Source organism: Sciurus carolinensis, chromosome 3 (genome assembly GCF_902686445.1).
Source record: "Sciurus carolinensis chromosome 3, mSciCar1.2, whole genome shotgun sequence".
NCBI lineage: Eukaryota > Metazoa > Chordata > Mammalia > Rodentia > Sciuridae > Sciurus > Sciurus carolinensis.
The window spans coordinates 6,552,020-6,573,929 of NC_062215.1; the positions used below are offsets into that span (position 1 = coordinate 6,552,020).

General features: G+C 58.5%; 2 protein-coding genes across 3 annotated transcripts; one reads left to right on the forward strand and one right to left on the reverse strand.

The window, feature by feature from the left end:
- Positions 1 to 9,316: 9,316 nt before the first annotated feature.
- On the reverse strand, positions 9,317 to 13,139 carry Gpr142 (G protein-coupled receptor 142). Its single transcript, XM_047546257.1, is given in 4 exon segments — positions 9,317 to 11,419; positions 12,191 to 12,349; positions 13,047 to 13,109; positions 13,112 to 13,139. Coding segments are annotated over 4 exon segments (1,134 nt in total). The 3' UTR covers positions 9,317 to 10,535.
- A 3,054-nt stretch (positions 13,140 to 16,193) lies between these two features.
- Positions 16,194 to 21,481, forward strand: Btbd17 (BTB domain containing 17). 2 transcript variants are annotated; one of them, XM_047546256.1, is made up of 3 exons: positions 16,194 to 16,391; positions 18,866 to 19,142; positions 20,157 to 21,481. In XM_047546256.1, exons 2-3 carry the CDS (start codon positions 18,922 to 18,924, stop codon positions 21,229 to 21,231), a joined length of 1,296 nt encoding a protein of 431 aa, XP_047402212.1. In that variant the 5' UTR covers positions 16,194 to 16,391; positions 18,866 to 18,921; the 3' UTR covers positions 21,232 to 21,481. The 2 variants fall into 2 exon arrangements, with proteins under 2 accessions (XP_047402212.1, XP_047402211.1); XM_047546255.1 differs by lacking the exon at positions 16,194 to 16,391 and adding an exon at positions 17,527 to 17,650.
- The last annotated feature ends 429 nt before the right edge of the window (positions 21,482 to 21,910 follow it).

The window sequence follows — 21,910 nt, forward strand, 5'->3', positions numbered from 1 at the left end:
CTTGACTGGAGCGTGGCTGGGCGGATCTGGGGAGAGACAGGGCTGAGGCTGGGAGCGTGAGGCCATGCTGACAGGTCAGGATTCATCCCGGGGTCCTGGGAAGCCACTGGGGGCTTTGCACTGTGACAGGCTGGATCTACCTCGGGGGAGGTGCCTGGCCACAGGGAGGAAGGGACTCGCTAGTGGAATCCCAGGGAGGTGACTGGTGTAGGCGCACAACTCCCCCACGCGAGCGCCCAGAATCCACTATTGATTCTAACTTGGAAACAAGCAGCTGTCAAAGCAGAGGTTGGTCTTGTAGCCTGGGCTGCTTTTGCTTTGTCTCATCCTGTCCCCTCTAAGCCCTCTGGCTTCTAGACAGGCGTCCACCTCTTTGTCTCCATCCGACTCTGTGGCACCTCAAATGTCTGCTTGGTTCCTTTCCTCCTTTCTCCTGCCATTCACATGACACTTCCCCCCTCAGTCTTTCAGGCCGGAGGCCACTGCTGGACTCAGAGGAGGCTGATGATGACAGGGGCCCTGAGATGCCCCCAGGCTGCCTGCAGACCCCGCCCACCACCGGCCACCTCCCCTCCCTGGACTCGGGCTCCTGAGGCACAGCGTTGGGTATAACAGGGAGGTTGGTTGGATGGTCTCAGGCTCTAGGATTGGAGAGGCTTTATCAGGTTGTCACCACACCCTTTCTACATGGCCTGGGGAAGCGTTCAGACAGCAGGAAGCAGAAGAAAGCCCTTGTGAAAGTAAACGGCCACACCTGTTGCTTACCAAGTACCTTTTTTCTCTGTAGGTGTGGTCCTTCCACCCTGAGGTGGCACCCAGGGGAACTGGGGTGGAGGGATGACACAGCAGGAGTCCTAAAGCCCACCCATGCTGTGGCCACATTCACAAGTGATTTCTTCTGCTCCCCCCACCCCTGCCTCAGAACCAAGGCTCCACCTCCGCTCACCTGACCACATGACCCAGGGGAGACAGCCTTAATCCTGGCCTCTTTTGGGCTCCAAAGAATGTGGATCACAATAGGTAGGGTTAGGTTACTTGGGCCGGTGCCCAGCTTTGTAGATATAGAAACTGGGGCTTGGAGATGGGCAGTGGCCTAGGGCCATAAGGCCAGTCCAGGACACAGCAGTTTGCCCAGACAGGTCACCTGGTCCCCCCAAGTCACCTGACATTCAACCATCACTGGTTCCCTGTGGTGCAGGTCTCTTCCACCCTAAATCCCTTTCACTGTATAACCACAGATATGACAGAGTCCTGGGAGTCACAACATCCGGAAGGAATGAAGGCCATGGCGCCATCTTGGAATTCTCTCTGCCTCCTAGTCCTGCTGTCTCTCCCCCCCTGGCTGGACTCCCAGGTTAGCTCCTAGGTGGAAGTGGCCCTTCTCCACCACTGACTGGCCCTCCCTACTCAGGAAGACCCCACCCCACCCCAATCATGGATGAGAGCAATGTGACTGGTTGGGTGGTCTGCAACCAAGCCAGGGAGCCTGCCTGGGTCCTCACTGCCTAGATTTGGTTGCCCACTTACATAAGAAATAAGCAAATGAAGTAAAAAGGAATATTGAATGTAATGCAGTTTGGTCAGAACTGGGGAGAAGCAGTTGGTCTGTCTCTCTGATGGTTCTACAGGAGCACTTTCAACTCGTAGAAACAAAAGCTAGGAGTACACGTGTGTAGATTTAGTGAGGCTGTGCTAGCCAGAGAACCTGTCACAATTCCTGTTCCCCGGGGCCAGAGGGTAGCTTTTCAGTTTTCATTCTCAGCATGAGGAAGTTCGGGGAAAAAATAATAATAATAACTTTTACCAGGAAGTTGAGAGTGGTGGAGTATTTCAAAGGTGCTCTGTTTCAGATAGGACCCCTCAGATACTCCACCCTTACTCTTACAGAGGCCCAGTACCTCAGCATAGGGGCCAGCTTTGTAGTAGAACAACTTCCTAGCCTGCCCAAGTCCCTGGGTTGGATCCCCAGCAACCAATACACACACACACACACACACACACACACACACACACACACACATACACACACACACACACACACACACATGATCCATACTGGGTGCAGCAGTGCATGCCTACAATCCCAGCTACTTAGGAGACTTAAGCAGGAGGATCAGAAGTTCAAGGCCAGCCTGGGTAACATGGTGAGACCCTGTCTCAAAATAAACCAAAAAGGACTGGGGATGTAGCTCAGTGGTAGAAAGTGCTCGCCTAGCATATAAAAGGCTCTGGGTTAGATACCCAGTACTGGAAGAGAAAAAAGAAAGAAAATGTGCAGAGAATCAGTGGATTCTTGTTCAAGTTCTGAAATTTACCAGTTCTGTGACCTCAATGAGGTTAGCTCATCTTTGCTTCCTGCTGTGCTTGCCTGAAACCTCGTTGACACGTTGTGGGTGGATGAATGGCCCAACCAGACATCAAAATAATACTCTGGCCCAAAACGGTGGTGCACACCTATAGTCCTAGAGACTTAGGAGACTGAGGCAGGAGGGTCTCAAGTTTGAGGCCAGCCTCAAGTGAGACTCTCAGCAATTTAGCAAGACCATCTCAGAATAAAATATTAAAAGGACTGGTGGTGTGGTTGAGTGGTAGAGCACCCAGTTCAATACCAAGTACCAAAAAAAAAAGAAAAAAAGAACTCTGAGGCTCAAGGCCCCGGGTTCAACTCCCAGCACCAAAAACCAAACCAAACCAACTCCCCCCCCCAAAAAAAACCCTTGGACCCCGATCTACTGCTACCAGCCCAGAAAACCCACCCATTACCTATGGTAACTGGCTCAAGAAACCAGCCTGTACCTACAAGTCACAACCTGGAAGTCAGACCACCAGCTGTAAAGGCCAGCTGGTCCAGGAAGCCAATCTCCCCCATAATGAATAGCCCAACAGGGTCAGGACTTGTATAATGGGCAGATTGTCTAATTCTTGTTCCTGTTTCCAACCTACGGCCCCCAATTCCCGGAGCCAAATATGCTCCCCTGGCCAGCACATGGATGGCTCGCTTCTAATTAGCACCTCCCACTCCCCAGTACAATACCCCTCTACCCCACCCCAGCGGGGGGGGGGGGGGGCACACCTCAAGTCATTTGTTTTTCCACTTCATAGGCCTCCCATTCCTTGGCCACCTGAGAGTCCCTTCCAAATACAAGTGACAGGGGACTCCCTGGCCTTAGCAAGGCCTGGATAAATAGCCTTGGTGTGTTCTTATTCGGGTTGGCTTTATTTCCACACTGAGATCAGAGGAGTTAGAGAATGTGGGGGAACTAAGAGTCCAGAACTCAGGGCAAAAGATGACTTCAGGTGTGCCCCCCGGGGGGCTATTGTCTGGGGAGTGGCTCGGTTGTAAGAGCAGTTGCCTAGCATGTGCAAGGTCCTGGGTTCCATCCCCAAGACTCATGCATACAGAGGTTCAGAACTCCTAGGGGGAAAGGTCAAGGTCAGTACATGAAGAGGCCTTCAGAGAGGGGAGTGGTCCAGGCCTCCGAGGTTATGGTCTGGACTTGGCCCAGGCCACTGAGCTGGGCTCTGACCTGCACCATGGTTTGGGGCAGCCGCCTCACACGCACCATGTGAGAACGGGCTCTGGCTCCCCTTGACACTGGACGTGGGACAGGCAAAAGGAGAGAGGACGAGGCCAGGTCCCCAGGCCCACCAGGTGGTGCCTCTCTGTGAAGCGGGAATTTTGAGGTGAAACTGGAGTCACTGCCTCTGCTGTCAGGGGGAAGCTGCACAAGCCCAGCCTCTGCAGCCCGGCAGGGCTGAAGCTCCTAAAGGCGGGCCCTGCCCTCCAGCGTGGCAGCAGACCCCAGCGGCTCACCACCGATTTCTTCTTCTTTCAGGGTTCTTGTCTCAAGCACTCGAAGAACGAAATCCACAGACCAGGACCGGTGAGCGTGCAGAGAAGGATTTATCGAGGATTAAAAACAGGACCAGAACTCCAGCGCGTGTGCTGGTTCAGGGGTTCATACAGCACTTAGGTCACTGTGGTTGGTCCAAACTCATGGAAGACGTGCCAACGCTACTGGTTCAAGTTCAGGTTGATTAGGGTTTGGAAACGCAATAACCCTTTTGGTTAGCCCTGAATTCCATTCTGGTCGCCTTACTTCCATTTTCTCCCGACTTTGGGAATCTGGAGTGCGAAGTCACTGATTGCGCATGCTCGGTGGGCTGTCTGGCCTGGAGTGCGCCTCCACCGGCGGCCTCCGTACTTTGTGCAAGCCAGTCTGCTGCAGGGTGGCAGATGGGCTTGCCCCAGCTCACCATGACACTGGCCTGTCGGGCACCACTGGGCCTCTCAGGACCACCCTGTAGCCTCACGTGGCCACGGGCCATGCTTGCCACCCACCCTGCAACCCACCTGGGCCGCTGCTCAGCTGCTACTTCTTGGCAGGGATCAGTAGGCCGGCTGTGGGCCTGGCAGCGGGGGAGCCCTGTCATCTGTACCCACACCCGATCATCCCTTCCTTTCAGACCACCTCGGGTGCATGTCCTGGAAGGCACCTGTGAGATCCCTGGACCCAGGGCTAACCCGCTATGGGCACAGGGTGGTCAGCTGAGCAGGGCAAGCTGCAGCCCGGTCCACGTAGTTTTGGAAACCCAGGGGAGGCGCAGTGAGGTCCGTTCTGCCCTGATACCTGTGGAGGGCACCTCTTCTCCCGCGGAGTCTCTCACTTTCTCCCTGGAACTGCCGCAGGGACCACAGAGGGTGCGAACATTATGTCCCTTATAGTCTCCTCCGAACCCAGGGTACCCTGCGGAGGCACCTCGTGTCCCTCTATCCCGGCCGCCCCCTCTCACCCAGGCTCCCTCACCCTCCTCAGCCCTCCCAGGGCCAACAAAACGAAACAAGTTATCATCCTTGTGAGCGGAACCTCCCAGTGTCCCTGACACCTGAGGGAATGGAATGCAGGTGGTTCGCAGGATTCTGCTCACCTGGCGGTGACATCACTGAAGATGGGCCTTGGAGGACTCTCAGTGGAGGACAGAGAAAAACCCTGCCGTCCTGACCTACACCACTGACTTCCCCGGAGCTGGTTGCAACCCCAAGTGGACGCACGGCTCCGAGAGGGGGGGCGCCGGGTCCTCCCAGGTCTTCCGGCCCAGGTGCGCCTTGCCAACATGGTCCCTGCCCCAGGGTCCCAGCCGCTTGATGGGTGGCAGGAACTCTCGCAGTCAGCCCTGCTCAGCTGCCTGCACCACGAAGCTCCGTCCCAGTGTCTTTTCCACGGTCTCTCCGTGACCCTGGGAGACTGGATCACGTGGTCCTTCTATGTATAAAGAGCAGCACCCTTGCCTCCGGCGCCCGGAAGTCCTCTCCGGAACCGCAGCCTCCACTTAGTGACAACTCGGTCCCCCTGTTCCCTTCCCTCTGTCTTCTTTTCCCCAGAGACAGATCTATTGAGGAAAGCAGATACGCGTTGGAGGAGAACTGTGGGCTCGCCCAAGGCAGCAGTCTTGGGGTAAAGCGAGGCACGCACACCTGAGGGAGGGAGAGCCCTTCCCTCCGTCTCAGGGCCTCCTTCCGCCACCCTCCCGCCACCCTCCCCGGCTCTCAAAGCACTGCGCCCCCCTTGGGAGGGTGTGGTAAATCCGGGCGTCTTGGCATTCCTCTGCTGCCCGCCTGCCCTGCCCTGCCTGCTAAATATACATCGAGGATTCTGGGAAGAAGCCACCACAGACACAATGACCTCTTCCACCCGGCAGCCGTGGGAAGAGGCTGGGCAGCATGGAAAGGCACTAAGGTCAGAGGCGAGGAGCCCCTGCCCAGGCCCAGCTGAGAGAGTGGGGGAACCAGCCCTTCCCACCAGGCTGGGGTTTGGGGAGGAGGGAGACGCTGCGCCTCACCACCCCCTCCTCCATTCCCCACCCCTATGGTCCAGAAGAAGGCAGCTGAGTCAGGAGAGGGCAGGTGGGACCTCACTGCTCAAAGCCCCCTGCAGCCATTGGAGTCAGCCCCGGCCACCTTCCCCAGGAGAGCTGCAGGAGGTCCCAGGTCACCCTCCATGGGAAGGTGAGGGGCGCTCACTTCTCCCCAGGGCGGGGCCTCTCCAGCCTCCTTGAAGAGGAGCTGATGGTCTCAGGGCAGGTCTCAGGCATCCTGCAGCCGGGTGCTGGGTCGCCTCCCGTTCCTCCCAGCAAGGCAAGTGAACTCAACAGCCCAAGGTGCCCCAGAGGCCCGGCAGGCCCCACCAGCTAGGGACAGGGCCTGAAGCCTAGGGACGGCTGAGTGGACTTCAGCAGCTGCTGGGGCATCTCCAGGGACAACAGTGGCAGGCAGGGGACGGAGCCCGCTGGTCCCCTTCCCACCTCTGCCCATGACTCGCCATGGGCTTTGGCAGTCTCCCTCCCTCCTCACCTTCCTGGCCCCTTTCCCTCCATCCTGCCGGGTGGGACCCCCGCCAAGGTTCAAACTCCCTTGTTGGGCAGGATGCCCAAGCAGCTGCCCGCCCGGGACAGGAACCACTGGCCTGGGGTGGTGTGGGGGGTCCTGGTGCACCTGGACTGGAGAGGGGCAAGCTGACTGAAGCCAGGTGGCAGAGCCCCCCATGGTGGGGAGGGCTGGCCAGCAGGATTCGAGGCCAGCAGGAGGGTCTGGCAGGACCCTGCTGATGGAGGGGTGGAGAGAGGGGTGATGAAAGGGCCCTTCATACCGTGCCACGCACAGGAAACCACCGGAGTGGTGTAGGGAAATTGCAGGACCTGCGGTTCTCCGGGCTGGCCAAACCCAGCATGGGGGACGTGGCTACAGGGTGGAGATGACCAGGGGAACAGCTGAGCCCTCCCACTCAATGACCCCAGCTGGTTTCAAGGTCCACCCTCCTGCTCCTACCAATTGTCCAGCCAGCCGGTCCTGCAGCGCCCCCTGCTGTCTGAGCCGCTGGAGTTGGGCTCAGGAGCCAGCGAGGGGCTTGCGCGTCCCTCATTGAGGAGGGCAGTGCATGCTGGGGGTGGTGGCAAGATTTCCTAGACACTCACACCAAAGACTGCCGCGTGGTTCCTGCCAGCACATCCACAGCCTGGCTGGCCAGGGGGCTCAGTGTCTCATACAGAAACAAGGCTGGCTGTCTGGGGACTCCTGCCCTGGGCCAGGGGTGCTGAAGACATTCTGCACACTCTCTCCAGAAGCCTGTCTCTGTTCCCGTCAGGCCCCTGCCATTGGTAGGCCATTCCCTAGGTGCAGACATGAAGAGAGGAGGGACCAAACTGCCATCTCGTCCGGATCAGAGGACATCCGTGTGTCTGTCGTATTGAGCGCCTACGAAAGACCCTGAAGCAGGAGGTGGACAGCTGTGAATCCCTTTTATCCAGTCAACTTGTGCTCTGTTTGCGGCTATTTGAACGTATTCCCCAAAAGTTCACATGTTAGGAACGATCCCCAGTCACGTTAGTGGTATGTGGAAGGGGCACCTTTGGGAGGTGATTAATATTAAAAGAGGTCATAAGGGTGGGGCCCTGGGGATGGAATTGGTGGCTTATAACAAGAGGAAGAGAGACCCAAACTGGTACACTTGTCCCATTCTGTCACAGGATACCCTCTGCATTGTTATGATGCAGCTTGTGGCCCTCACCAAGTATTGGCACTTGCTCTCCAGCACTGTAGATCAAATAAACCTCAGTACTTTATAAATGTCTCAGTCTCTGGTATTTTGTTATAACAACAGAAAACAGACTAATACAGGCCAAAGGAAAAAAAAAGTTGGAAGGAGGAGAGTACTAGGGGCCCCTCAAGGGAACAACTCAGGTTGGAAGTCAGAGGGGGAGAGGCTACAGCTGGGGCGGGGGAGTGAGAACATCATGGGTAAGCAAGTTGGGTGGGTGTCTTGATATTCATTCCAGAGAACAAAAAAAGTGCTGTCGGAATGGAGGCTGTAATGGTAACACAGGAGTCTCTGTGCAAACCGGGAATCCAACCCGGAAGAAGAAACACTACTGGGGGTAGAGGCAACAATGGGAACCCAGAAGCTCCCTCAAGCCAAAGAAGAACATTTGGCCTGAGAGGAAGTAAGAATGGTAGCGGGATCCGGGGGCTGGCAACCCAATGCGACTAAGAAAATAGCCTGTAGCCCCAGCTCCTTGGAAGACTGAGGCAGGAGAATCGCCTGAGCCCAGGAGATCCAGGCCAACTTGAGCAACCTAGCAAGACCCTCTCTCTTAGAAAAAAAGAAAGACAGATGGAGAGGTGGGGGAGGAAGAAAGGAAGGAAAAACTTTTCTGAAGGAAAAGATTACTCTCAGAGTGGAATTTAAGATCTATATTAGGCTTTGGCAAGTGACTTTGAGAAAGAACCGCTCTCAGATGCTTCAGTGAGGTCTCATACTTCAAAACCTGCAAGGGCTCTCAAGAATTCGAGAAGAAAGGAGAACTCATGTTTAAAGATCCAAGCCTGCCTTTGAATCCCGTTACACCAACCAGGGAGAAGAGAAAGATGAGGCATGGATCCGTGAAAAGCTACGAGGAAAGTTCCTTTCATCAAAGACTGGATGCACAGCCAAACTAACATTTTAGTTTAAAATAACCATAGCCTTATGGATTGTGTGCCCCCAAATTCATATGCTGAAGATCTAACTCTCAGTGCCAGTTTCTCCAAATGTGACAGTGTTTGGACCTTTAAGAGGTAGCTAAGTTGAAACAAAGCTGTTAGGTTTGAGCTAATCCAATCTGAGTGGTGTCCTTTTTTTTTTTTTGTACTGGGGATTGAACCCAGGGACATCGCCACATCCCTGGCCATTTTTATTTTGAGACAGAGTCTAGCAAAGTTGCTTAAGGTCTTACTAAGTTGCTGAGGCTGACTTAAACTTGGCAATCCTCTGGCCTCAGCTTCCCGAGGTGCTGGGATTACAGTGTGCCCCACCTAACGCAGCTGACTGGTGTCCTTAAAAGAAGAGATTGGGACACACTGAGAGACACCAGGGGTCTGGGTGCACAGAGGAAAAACCAAATGAGGACACAAGGCAGCCAACTGCTAGCAAGTGAAGGAAGAAGGAGAAACCTAGCCTGTCCACACCTTGATCTTAAACTTCTATCCTCCAGAACTGCAAAAAAACGCCTTTGTGTCGTTTAAGCCACCGGGTCTGAAGTACTTTGTTACAGTAGCCCCAGAAAACTAATATGTGGCTGGGCGCAGTGGTGCATGCCTGTAATCCCAGCTAATTGGGAGGTTAAGATGAAGGGTCACAGTTCAAGGTCAGCCTTGGCAACTTAGAAGATCCTGTCTCAATATAAAAAGGGCTAGGGGTGTAGCTCAGTGGTAGATGCTACACCCAGAGCCCCCCACCTCTGACACACACACACAGAGGACACTAATACGCATGAGTCCAGAAAATAATTCTTCAACCAACTCCCAAACCAGCAGAAATCATATATAGGTTTGGGAAGAATTGAGAGGTATTTGACAAATAACATCCCCAAATGTTAACAAAGGGTCAGTGATAGAATAAGTCATCTGACAGCCAGGAACGCGAGAGTCCTGCCCCGCCCCACACCGGCCCCAGCCGTCTAGCCTGTCTCCGCACCCCGAGAGGTCTACCCTGCCTCCTCTTAGCGACCTTCACATACCACGGCCACACCAGGACTGGAAATCAGTTCGGTTCAGGTCAGGTTGTGTCACTATGTGTCTGTGGCACTCTTGGGAATGACGTTTTGGTTTTCAGCATTTTTTTGGAGCCGAGTATGGTGGCTAAGGAACTGGGCACCTGCCCACCTTCTTTCGTGGCATGGCCCAAACTCCTCTTCTGGATGTCCCTGCTCTGGGGGGAAGCAGAGAGCACAGGGGGGAGCTGGACATTTATTCTGCACCAGTTGTATGCCTGGTGCACATTAGCTCTCTAGCCCATATCACCCACTGAGGGGTGGGGGTGGGGGTGGGGGCGGGGGTTGAGGCTGGGCCTGAACCTTGCGTTCAGGGGAAAGGTCAGCTCAGGCTGACCGGGAAGCAGAAAGGGGCCCAGCTCAGCCGGCTAATGTGTTTACCCAAGGCTTGGGCAGGTGGGAGTTCCATCTGCCACGTTCTCCCGGCTGCCTTCCCAGACTCGCAGCTCAGAGGCTGGGCGGGGGCCAGGCAGAGCCCCTCCCAGCCCCTGAGTTCAGCCACCTCCTCTCTGCCCATGCTAGAGGAAAGGACCTTCCCAGGGGAATGGGCTCTGAGGGTCGGGGCCACTCCAGCCTAGTGCTTCCTTCCTGAGCTCCTGGACCCCAGGGCTGAGAGGCCACTTCCTTTATCCTCAATGGCAACAACAAAAACTTCAGCCCCAGAGCCTGTTCTGGGCCCCCAAATCTGTTCTGGCTCCCAGCATGGAGTAATGGACAATCAAACCAGGATGTTTGACACCTGAGGGGTTGTGTCCCCCAGGGATGGCCAAGATGGTCTGGGGGCCTCCAATGTACATTAAGACCACCCTCTTCCAGCACGCCCTGGGGACTTCTGTTCCCCAAGTAGCACCCCTGGCTAGGAAAGGCCTCCAGTCCTGAAGATTATCTTCCTAGTCAAACCCCAGTGTTGCCACTGGAAGCCCGGGGAGTGGGAGGCAGGCCCAGGCGAGTCACACGCTCCTCTGCCATCCTGCCCCCTTGGGGATTTCTGGAGGCCTCAACACAGGCTCCCCTGCCATGCCCTCTGGCCGTGACCCCAGGGTGCAGGGCAGGTGGGCATCACAGATGACCTGGTGGACAGTGGCCCGGAAAGTCTTGCTGACAAAGCAGTAGAGGCCAAAGTTGACCGCTGTGTTGAGCATGGCCACCATGTTGGCCACATCCAAGGCCAGGTGGACCCTCCAGTCCCGGTGGACGGGGGCCACGTACAGGTGGTAGAGCATGACGAAGATGCGGGGTGCCCAGAGAAGGACAAAGAGCAAGGTGACCCCCAGGAGGATGGCCGTGCTCTTGCCCACCCAGGGCTGCAGCCCGCTCTGTGCCCTCTTCCGTAGCCGGAGGACAATGGCTGAGTTGGTGACCAGGAAAACACTACAAGGGATGAAGAAGACGATGAGGCAGTGGGCCCACTTGAGGACCTCGTCCAGCGTGCCAGGGGGGCCCGTGTCCCTCCACACGTCCAGCCACCAGTAGAAGGGGATGCCAGTCAGCAGGGCAGCGCTGAGGACGATGGCCACAGCCCTGAGGGTCCTGCCAGGGGACGAGGTGGCCCGATGGCGCAGGGGGTGGCACAGGGCATTGTAGCGGTCAACAGTAAGCAGGACAGTGATCCAGACCGAGGCGTGGTTGGCAGCAAACTCCAGGACATTAGCCACGCGCACCACAGCCTGGGGCACCTGGCGGGCCAGGAGGGCGCCCTGCAGGATGAAGCCCATGAACACAATGACCACCTGGGTGGTGACATCTGAGGCTGTGAGCGCCAGAAGGTAGTAGTAGGAGGGCTTCCTGGTCTTGGTGGCAAGGCGGGCCAGCGCCACTGTGGTCAGGAGGTTGACTGATGGGCAATCAAGGTCATGGCGGGAGAGGTCACGGCGGGCAAGGTCACAGAGAGAGAGGCCAGAGGTGTTAGAGGGGATGTTCGGATTCTGCTTTCCAGAGTGTTCACTGTCCCTCCCCACCTGCAGTGCTGGGGCCAGTTTTGGCTTCTAGATTCTTCCCCAAACCCACTTTGCCAGTTAGGGATGTAGCTGAACGGAAGAGCCCAAGGTCTGGGGTTCCAGCCCCAGCACTGCAAAATTAAAACAAAACCCCCACTTTGTCAGCCCTTCCCTGTCCTTCCACACCCCGGGCCACTGACTACCTTGGTAACACGTGGGTGAACACACAATCGGGTGTCTACCTGTCCTGTGGAATCCCCCTCCTGGGTCCTTTCCAGATACTCTGTGTCCTCTGGAGCACAGGCTGCCCTGGATGAGGTGCCCTTAACTTACCAGCCTCAGGTGCTCCCCAGGAAAGACCCCCTGTCCTTTCCTCTGTCCGTCCCCAGCCCTTGCACGCTCTGCCTCTGGGCGCAGATGCACAGGGAGCTGAGCAGGGTTCTCAGTCCCTCTGCAAGGGTCAGCTTTGCACGTGGCAAGTCCCTGGCCTCACTTCCACTCCCCTCCAGGCTTTGCTCCTGTGTGACCCAGAACACGCTCTCCATTAAGGCAAGAGGAGAACTGTGGGCCACCAGGGTCTCAGGGGCCGGTGCAGAGGACTGGCTCCCATTGAAGGAGGACCCCAATTTCTGGCCACGCCTAAGACCCCGTCTCAGCTCCCCGCTCACCAGGCAGCCCCAGGCTCAGCAGAACACTGTAGTAGACGACAGGGATGATACCAGCCACACACGGTGACCTCTCTGGGCTCTCCGGCCAGTGGCCTTCGAACTCCTGGCCTGGCCCACTCCCGTTGGGTGTGGGCAGCAGGGCTGCTCGCGGCTGGCCAGCTAGGGAGGGCGGAAGGGCAGGGTTAGAGCATTCGTTTTCTTTCCAACCTGGGCCGCCAGCAGCTTTCCATTCAACCCTACTCGGTGCAGACCCCCGGCTCCATGGCCATGAATATTCTACCCCACACTGCTGATGGGACAAAGTCTCAGCTGGCTGTCTGGGGACTTCAGCCTCCAGAGCAGGGAGGCAGACGGAGCGTGAGGATCACTGAGCGCACTGGAAGCTAGGGTCTGCAGCGGGTGGAGCGGCTGCCCCTTTAATCAGCAGGCGGAGTGGCTGGCGAGGCGGCACCCGGCAGCTGCACAGCTCACCCGACAGCCGCCCCCTCTCCAAGGAGAGACTGTTACTAGGTTCCCTCTTTTCTAAGTCAGAGCGTCTCGCTTCACAGGTCAGCAGCGCTGAAGCTGGGTGGCTCTGTGTTTGGGATGGGGAAACTGAGTCCCCAGGGGTAAGGTGACTCAGTCCGTCTATGGTCAGTGGGGAATGAGGGCCTCCACCTGCTGTGGCCCCTAGCCCCCAAACCACATTTCAAGTCTCTTTAGGTTTTTCTGTTCTCTGATTTCCTACCGAAGGTGATGGAGGACCCCCAACTAAGCCTGGTTCCCCACCCCACTGCCCTTTCGTTATCAGCTCCCGCCAGTCTCAAGCCTCAGGGTCCCTCACCTGCCCCCTGCCTTCCACCCCCCAATCATTTACCTGTCTCCGGTCCCTCAAGTCCCATGCTCCAGGGTCCTGGGCCCCAGGTCACCAGGGGCTTTCCTGGGTGTCTCCACAGCTCCCTGCCAGCATCACCAGCTGCCGTCACCCCCAGCTCTCCAAGTGGTGTTTGCCCCTCGGTCCTTCCAGCCGCACTGAGCCTGTCAGCGTGCAGAGTGGGGGTGGCGGGGAGGAGGGAGGCGGAGGGAGGGTGGGGCGGAGGCACAGGGCAGCCTTCAGCAGATCCCACCAGGAGCAAAGCGCCCCCTCCCGCACTCTGTGGCAGGAAAGGGGTCTGCCAGGTGGGGGCTTGAGGACAGAGAGCCTGGCACCCGCGTGGGGTTAGGGGGTCTGTCTGTGCCTTGGGAAGGGGAAGGAGGGGAAGCGGCAGGAAGGCAGAAGCTGGCTCTGGACAGGCTGCCTCGTGGAGCAGGGCACCCTGCAAACTAGCCAGCTTACCCGGGGGCAGCCACACCCTGGAGGTGAGGACGCGGGGGAGGCGGAAGGAGTCAGGCAGCTGATCCGTGGGCATCATGCTCTGAAAGGCCTGCGGGCAGGAAGGGAGAGCACCCTGCTGAGAGGCTGGGGGAGAAGGGCCAGAGGGGAGGCGAGGCTGCCGTGGGCAGGGCTCAGATCCCCTGAGAGGCCTGAAGGACCCAGTGCAGGGGGTCAGGCGGCAGAGGCAGCAGGGGCTGGGATGGGGTGAGGGATGTCCCAGGGGGCTGCAGGCCCGGAGGGAGGGCAGGAAGCCACGTGCAGCGGTGGCCACGCGTGCAGTGGCTGCCAGGGGTGCTGGGAAACCAGGACCGATGGGCCCACGGGCTGTTGTTTTCCCGCCCTGGTGAAGTGGAGCAGCCCTCAAGAATATCAGTAAACAGCAGCTGGAGCTGGTGGCTTTGGAAGAGGAAGAATCTGCATCTAGCAGCTCCCCTCACCTGGGAAGGTGTGACCAGGGCAGCCACCATGGGCCCCAGGACACGGGCATCCAGGGGACTTCCGGGGAACTAAGACCCAGCCCTGCGTTACTTTCCGCATCCCATCCTCTGGAATGCTCTCGAACATGTAGCAGGACATGTGGGTGCATCTCCCTGGCTCCTAAGTTAGATCCTGGGCCTCTGGTCTGGAGCCAACCTACCCTGACCCCAAGGCCCGCCCGGGTGCTCACAGCTGGGGCCTTGCTGCCTCCAGGTGGCCGTACCCAATCCTGCAAGCCTCTGAGGCCCAGCTGGCTTGGGCCAGGCACCCTAGGCAGGCACTACAAGTCCAAGGTGGAGTGTTGGAAAGGACAAGTAGGACGGACAGCTCCCCAGCCCGCCACCTCCCTGCCCCAGGAGGCCAGGAGTGAGTAGAGGCACTGACCTGCTTCAAGGAGTTGGAAAGGCCAACCATGTTGAGCGTAAGGAGGTTACCTCCGTCCTACACGAGAGGAGATCAAGGCTCAGAGAAGTTAAGCCAATAGGTCAGGGTCACAGAGCTAGTGTACAGCAGCTGGAATTTGGACTTGGGTTGGTTCTTGCCTCACCTCCTCCAGAGCTGTTTGCTTTTCATTCCTCACACAGCCTTCTGGGAAAATAAGAGATGGCTGTACACTTGGGCTTCATGGAGGAGGTGGCCACGGATCAGACAGACAGTGCTCAAGCGGGAAGGCACCCTAGTTGGGGGGACAGCTTCTGACAGTTTGGGGGTTATTTCAGGGAAAGATTCCTCCTCGAGGAGGAGTTTCCCCCTGGATACAAGGCGCCTGGAGTCCCTCTTTCCCAGTGAAGTACCCGAGTCACTCCTAGAACCCTCAGGATAGGGACATTATGGATGTAAGGGAGGCTAAGTTGCGCGGAGTCTCCCTAAGTTGCTGAGGCTGGCCTTGAACTTGCGATCCTCCTGCCTCCACCTCCTGAGTGGCTGGATTATTGGTGTGTGCCACTGCACCCAGCTTGTCTCGGGGAACTTCTTGCTGTGGTCTCCAGACTTGCTCTCAGTGAGGGAGCTTCCCGGCCACAGAGCAAAGTAAAATCTGGTGCTGCAGATCTGTGATCTACGGGATGAATGTCCTGCTGCCTCTCTCCTGCCCCGGCTCTCCTCCACGTGCACACGTGCACACACACACTGTGCACACAGACGTATGCACACGTGTGCACACTCTACGGTGTGCAAAAAGTTGAAGGGTGCACACTAAAAAAATGACAAAGACACACTGGTATCTGGAAAGTTCGTTTCTACTTGGTAGAGAAGGGTCAGGAATTAGGGAGGTTAGAAATGGTGGGAGGAGGTCTCTCAGGGGTGGGGGAGTCAGAGGTGACCTTCTGGGATCTTCTTGGCAACATGAGGCCTCCCAGGCTCCTTCACGCTTTTTGTGTGTGTGTGTATGTGTGTGTGTGTGGTACTGGGGATTGAACCCAGAGGTTCTTTACCTCTGAACCACACCCCTAGTCCTTTAATTTTTTTTTTTTTTAATTTTGAGACAAGTTCTCACTAAATTTCTTAGGGCCTCACTAAGTTGCTGAGGCTGGCCTCAAGCTTGTGATCCTCCTGCCTCAGTCTCCAGAGTTGCTGAGATTACAGGTGTGTGCCACTGTGCCTGGCTCCCCTTTACACTTGGAATGCCACCTGTCTAACTCGGATAGGTAGGTTTTAACTTGGGGAGTCCACAGTGATCAGCTGGGGTGGGTGTTTAGAAAATACAGATGCCCAGGCCTGCCCCTAGGAATTCCTCCCTAAATGAGCACAAGAGACTCCTGAGCAGGTGAACCACCCCTCAAGAGAGGCTGGTGCAGATCGTCCTGGAGGCTGGTGTTCAGAGGCATGTCTACGGGATGGCCGTTTGGTGGGCACTGGGTTCTCTGATCAGTAGCTCTCCATGGGCAAGCACTGTGCACAGAAGCTGGGGTGCCTCTGGGCCTGAGCTGCCCTGTTGCACAGAGGCTTCGACTTGCTGGGTGAGCCAGGATGTGGTGCAGCCCACAGGAAGGGCAGGCGGGCAGCCAGTGGGCAAGGGATGGTGGATCTGGAGGAGGGGGACCAGGCGCTAGAGTGGGGGCAGCTGGGAGGGGTTTCCGCTGAGCAGGGCAGCTCTGACTCTGCCAACCCGGATGACGCTGGTGCCAGACTCCATTCTTGCTTTCTTTGTGGCTCCAGAGAGGGAGGGAGTGGGCTGTTGGGTCTCTGTGCATCGAGCTGAGCCCTGGGATCCAGAGAGCAAGGGCAGAGACCCTTCCGCCCGTCCTTAACCCGGCCTTGGCCTCCGAGGAACTCAGTGGGATTTCTGGGGAGCCACCCACCTCATTCATCAACCTCAAGGATGTCCCTCCCTGGAGGAGCTGGGGCACGTCCTGCTCCCTCCGTGCAAAGGTGAGGCCTGGATAGCGCCCGCCCGCCCTCGCGCACGCTCTCTCACGGCCTCTAGACCGCCCCTCTCTCTGTCGCCTTTCTTTCTGGAAGAGCACACTGCTGTACTTCCCAGCTGAGACTACCACCCCGCTCTCTGCCTCAGTTTCCCTGCAGGCGGCCTGGGGTGCTGCAAGTCTCCTTGGAATTTGGGGAAGGGAAAGGTTACAGCCAGAATTGGAAACTGGTGGAGGAAGCCTTCCAAAGACGGGAACCTGGAGAGTGGGGCTACGTGGGGAGGGAATTGAAGGAAGAAAGAAGAGGGGCGGACGGGAGCCCAGCATCAGGGTCTCCGGTCCCCACGCCCTCTGAGCTACTGTGCTGCCCTAGGACTCCAAGGGCTGCTGACCGGGGGGTAGCCCTGCACTGGGCAGGGGTGCTCCTCTGCAGTGGAGCTTGGGGGAGGCCGAGTTCCTCTGTGCCAGCCCTGCCACCTGGGCTCGCTGAGGCCACAGTCCCTAGGGAAGATCTTTCCTAAAGGCCCGTGGCCCAATCCAGAGCATGCCAGAAACTTTTTTCAACAAAGGACATGAGAATGATCCCAGTGACCCCAGGGACCCCTGTTGGAGATCTTGCCCTCTCTGGAGAGCTAGCCCACCCCAAAATGGGAGCGGGGAGATGGGAGCCGGAGCCATCTCCTCCTTCGCTCTTCCAGGCCCTTCCGTCGTGGTCGGCTGGTCACGGCACTTCAGCACGAAGCTGCCAAGTGCTCTGAGCCAGGGTGGAGGCTGGGCCTGGGGGTTGGGACAGGGGCTGGGGACCCTGGGGCTGGTGGCTGCCAGTGGTCCTGGAGCTCCTTGCTCGCCCTTCAGGAAGCCTAAAACTTTCTGGGAGAAGAACAGCCTTGCTGGGTCATAAGGAGAAGTGGGGGAGGAGGGTGCCGGATCTGTTCCCCTGGGGGCCCAGGGCTGCACAATAGTCCCTGTGGCTGCCACTCTCTGGCTTAAGTGGTTGCCTGGGCAACAGCAGGGGCCAGTTTCCACCAATCCATGGCAGAAGCTGGGTGGGGGGAGGGGGCCGGCAGAAAGGGGGGCGTCGTCCCGCTGTGCTGGATCCTATATAAGGAGGAGGGATGCAAGTGATCAGAGTGGCTTGGACTTCAGTGTCCCTGCAGTGGACCTGGGGGTGGAGCACAAAGATGTTTAGGATAGGCCACTGCAAGCCTGGGTCCTGGGGCAGCTTCTGGACCATGCTGACCTTGGTGGGCCTGGCCACTCGTGCAGGTGAGGGGGCTGTGGGCAGGTGGGGCGTGGGCCAGGGTGCAAGGTCAGGCCCTTCTGACCCTGACTGCTAGCGGCTGGCCGGGAGGGGGCAGTGTCCAGCCATCCAGGGTGGACTGGACAGCTCCACAGACACCTCCCAGAAGGGAGGAGGGCAGGCAGCCTGAGAGGGAAGAGGGCTGGGCATCAGGCAGGGTCTTAAGGACAAAAGACCCTCCATTGTCCATTGTCCCAGGCAGCTGGGTCCCGGCAGAGGCTGAATGGGGACGCCATTAGCATTCAGGCCCCTCAAAGTGACAGCTGGGCAGGCAGGCTGCGAAATGCACTCCAGCCTCTCTCCCTTGCTTTCTCTGAGTCTCTCACCCTGTGTGAGCCTTGTCCCCACCAGAGCAGGCGTGCCATAGCCTGCGCGTGTGTGTGCACACTCGAGTGTGCCCAGCCGCCATCTGCTGCTGTCAGACACCCTCCTGGCTCCTTCCGCCAGCCTCCTTGCACTGCTCTCAGCTGGGGAGAGCTGCCAGCAGCGACTGTCAATGGGTTCTCTGTAACTGAGCGCACGTCCCCATCTAACCGCCGCAGCGTCCGTGGGAAGGAGGAGCCCACTGGTCAGCCTCACACCAGTGATCCAGAGAGGGCTGGCCCTTGGGACTTTCTCCTGTCCCTATCTGCCTCACAGATCCAGAACTGCAGGGGCAGGGCCGGCCCTGGAAAAGGGCTTCCCTCACTCCCAGCACCACGGAAGTGCGCTTCTTTATCCACTGCCATACTCCACGCTCCTAGGAGAGCGTCTGGCGCATAACAGGTGCTCGATATTTGCTAGCGAGTCTGCCCCTCCCACAGCTCCTCCGAGGGGAGGGTGGACACCTGCTCAGAGACAGGAGGGGTGGGGCCAAGTTTCTCCAGTCCTCTCCTGGGGGGTGGCTGGCATCGTGGACACCAGTTCATGGATATCACAGAGGGCCTAGAACCGGCCCCCTTAGGAGAGCATCCTCTCAGGTCCGCATCCGTAAGACCTGCCCACCTCACCCGCGCCTCGCGTACGTCCATGCACCCACAAATCTCATAGGCACCAACAGGTATGCGCACACAGCCGCCCTAGGCCTTCTGCCCTCCCCCATGCCCAGGCATGTGAGTCTCCAGCTGGCCCCTCTGCACCCTAGATGGAGGCCCTGGGGCCAGGTGCCTTCTCAGGCCATGCCATGTCCCTTCCTGCTGCAGCCCAGAGAGCCGATGTGGGCGGGGAGGCGGCGGGCACCTCCATCGACCACTCCCAGATGCTGCTCCACCGCCTGCGGGAGCTGCTGCAGCAGGGCAATGCCAGCGACGTGGTTCTGCGTGTGCAGGCTGCGGGCACCGACGAGGTTCGTGTCTTCCACGCCCACCGCCTGCTGCTGGGGCTGCACAGCGAGCTGTTCCGGGAGATGCTGAGCAACCAGAGCGAGGCGGTGCTGCAGGAGCCCCGGGACTGCGCCGCTGTCTTCGACAAGTTCATCAGGTGGGAAGGCGGGGACGGGCCTTCGTCTGTCCCCAGCCCTGGCTCCTCCACCCACAGGGTCACAGGAGCCCATTCCCCCATGTCACCGGGACAGCAATGCGCCACCCCTCACTCCTTCTCCACCCGCCCTCCCTCACACGGCGCTGTCCTACGCTGCCTTCACCTGCGTGCTCTGCTTGGTTTGATGTCACTGCCCACCCCTGGCAACGCTGGCAGAGCTGTTTCCAAACTGGCCAGGAGAGATTTTAGAAACTACGAATTCCTGAGCCTGGACGGTCCATTTCAGGTCTAGGGGTTGAGACCAGCAATCTTTTTTTTAAGTACCCATGTGGTTTTGGGGTCTGCCCAGGTTTGGAACCACAGGGCTAGGGAGCTGAAAGGTTAGCCAGTGCCTCCTGCCAGGTGTGCGTGCATGTAGTCGGCCACACCTCGCTGCAGGGAGGCCACAGGAAGGGGGACAAAACAGAAGGGCTCCTATAGAGCCAAGTGTGTTCCAGGGAGCAGGGGTACAGTGGCAGGAAGGATGAGCAGGTGGATAGCAGCAGACTGAGAAGAACCGGCTGGGGCAGGAAGGAAGCTGTGTTGACTGCCCACTCGGTAGCAAGCTTCTTCACTCCCTCCTGTTGTCTCCCTAACGCTGAGGGGTGCATGCTGCTCCTCCTTTCCAGATGATTCCAAGGTTGGTGGAAGTTAAATGATTCACCCAGGCTCAAGGCTAGGAGGTGATAAGACATGGCTCTGGACCCAGACTACAAACTCCACACTGGCAGGAGCCTCTCTTCATCTGTTCTAGCTACAGTTAGCACCTAGTACATGCTCAAAATACATGTGATTTTCACCTGCCCCCAGAAACCCAAAGAAGTGGCTGTCACGTAGGAACAGTGTGGAAGGGTCCTTAAGAGGGAAGTGGCGGCCGTTACACCGGCCAGCCCCTGACCACAAAGTTCTCCATCCAAGTCGCGGGTGGAGTGACCCTGTCCTGACTCCATCCTACCTCTCTGCCTCTCCGGGCAGGTACCTGTACTGCGGAGAGCTGACGGTACTGCTTGCCCAGGCCATTCCACTGCATAAGCTGGCCACCAAGTACCGGGTGGCCTCCCTGCAGCGAGGCGTGGCCGACTACATGCGTGCACACCTGGCAGGAGGCGCAGGCCCTGCGGTGGGCTGGTACCACTACGCAGTGAGCACCGGGGACGAGGCCCTGCGTGAGAGCTGCCTGCAGTTCCTGGCCTGGAACCTGTCTGCCGTGGCGGGCAGCGCTGAGTGGAGCGCCGTGAGCCCCGAGCTGCTGGCACAGCTCCTGCAGCGCTCGGACCTGGTGCTGCAGGACGAACTGGAGCTGTTTCACGCGCTGGAGGTGTGGCTGGGCCGCGCGCGGCCGCCCCCCGCGGTGGCAGAGCGGGCGCTGCGCGCCATCCGATACCCCATGATCCCGCCGGCGCAGCTCTTCCAGCTGCAGGCACGCTCTGCGGTCCTGGCGCGTCACGGCCTGGCGGTGGCGGACCTCCTGCTGCAGGCCTACCAGTTCCACGCCGCCTCGCCGCTGCACTACGCCAAGTTCTTCGACGTCAACGGTAGCGCCTTCCTGCCCCGGAACTACCTCGCGCCCGCCTGGGGCGCCCCGTGGGTCATCAACAACCCGGCCCGCGACGACCGCAGCACCAGCTTCCAGACACAGCTGGGCCCAAGCGGCCACGACGCCGGCCGCCGGATCACGTGGAACGTGCTCTTCTCGCCGCGCTGGCTGCCAGTCAGCTTGCGGCCGGTCTACGCAGACGCCGCGGGTACTGCGCTGCCCGCCGCGCGCCCCGAGGACGGCCGGCCACGGCTTGTGGTCACCCCGGCCAGCAGCGGTGGCGACGCGGCAGGAGTGAGCTTCCAAAAGACGGTGCTGGTGGGGGCGCGCCAGCAGGGCCGCCTACTGGTCCGCCACGCCTACAGCTTCCACCAGAGCAGCGAGGAGGCCGGAGACTTTCTGGCGCACGCCGATCTGCAGCGGCGCAACTCCGAGTACCTGGTAGAGAATGCCCTGCATCTGCACCTCATCGTCAAACCTGTGTACCACACCCTCATCCGGACCCCCAAGTAGCCTCCGCATTGGGAAATAAAAGCCTGGCTTAGAGGGCTCCAGGGTCTGGGAGGGATGAGGCGAGTGTGGAGGTGACTGCCAGCCTAGCTCCTGGGTAACCAGGTGCTGGCAACGCTGGGCTGGATGGAGACCAGGTGAGCGGTGGTAGACCAGATGTCTGGCTTCAGCAGCTGGTTTTGCATGTAGGTAGCACTTGGTCCTGAATAAATGGATGCCCAGAGAGGCAAGGGGATGATTGAACCACCCATCCCTGGGAAAAAGCCACCCAGGGAGAGTCGCAAGCCTGGGGATTCCCCTGCCCTTCCTTGAGCTTCTCCCTGAGCTCCCCTTCTCTCCCAGGGAACAGGTCAGGTAAGAGCATTCAAATGCTCAGCGCCACCAGCCAGCCTGGGTCAGGCAGGCAGGGATTTTCTCACCTCATCTGAGGGGCTTAGCTAAGCAATTCTGAGCTCTGACCTCCAGGGGGCAGCCACCTCATCCGAGTTGTGAGGCTTTCTGTGGCTGGCCACCTTAAGTCCCTGACCTCTCTCTCCTGGGCGGGGCATGGGCTAGTGTGAAGGCTCTAGCTGCCCCCTTCCTGGGGAGGGTCCTTGGGATCTGGAGAAACCCCCTTCCCCGGCGGTGTCTGTAGGCTGGTGCTTTGCCAGCTAGGGAAGACTGGGTGTTGGAGATGGGCGCA

Coding starts and splice junctions, on each gene's coding strand:
- Btbd17 (XM_047546255.1), top strand. CDS start 17,566: ATGTTTAGGATAGGCCACTGCAAGCCTGGGTCCTGGGGCAGCTTCTGG. Junction 17,651..18,865: donor GGGCCTGGCCACTCGTGCAG/GTGAGGGGGCTG, acceptor TTCCTGCTGCAG/CCCAGAGAGCCGATGTGGGC. Junction 19,143..20,156: donor GTCTTCGACAAGTTCATCAG/GTGGGAAGGCGG, acceptor CTCTCCGGGCAG/GTACCTGTACTGCGGAGAGC.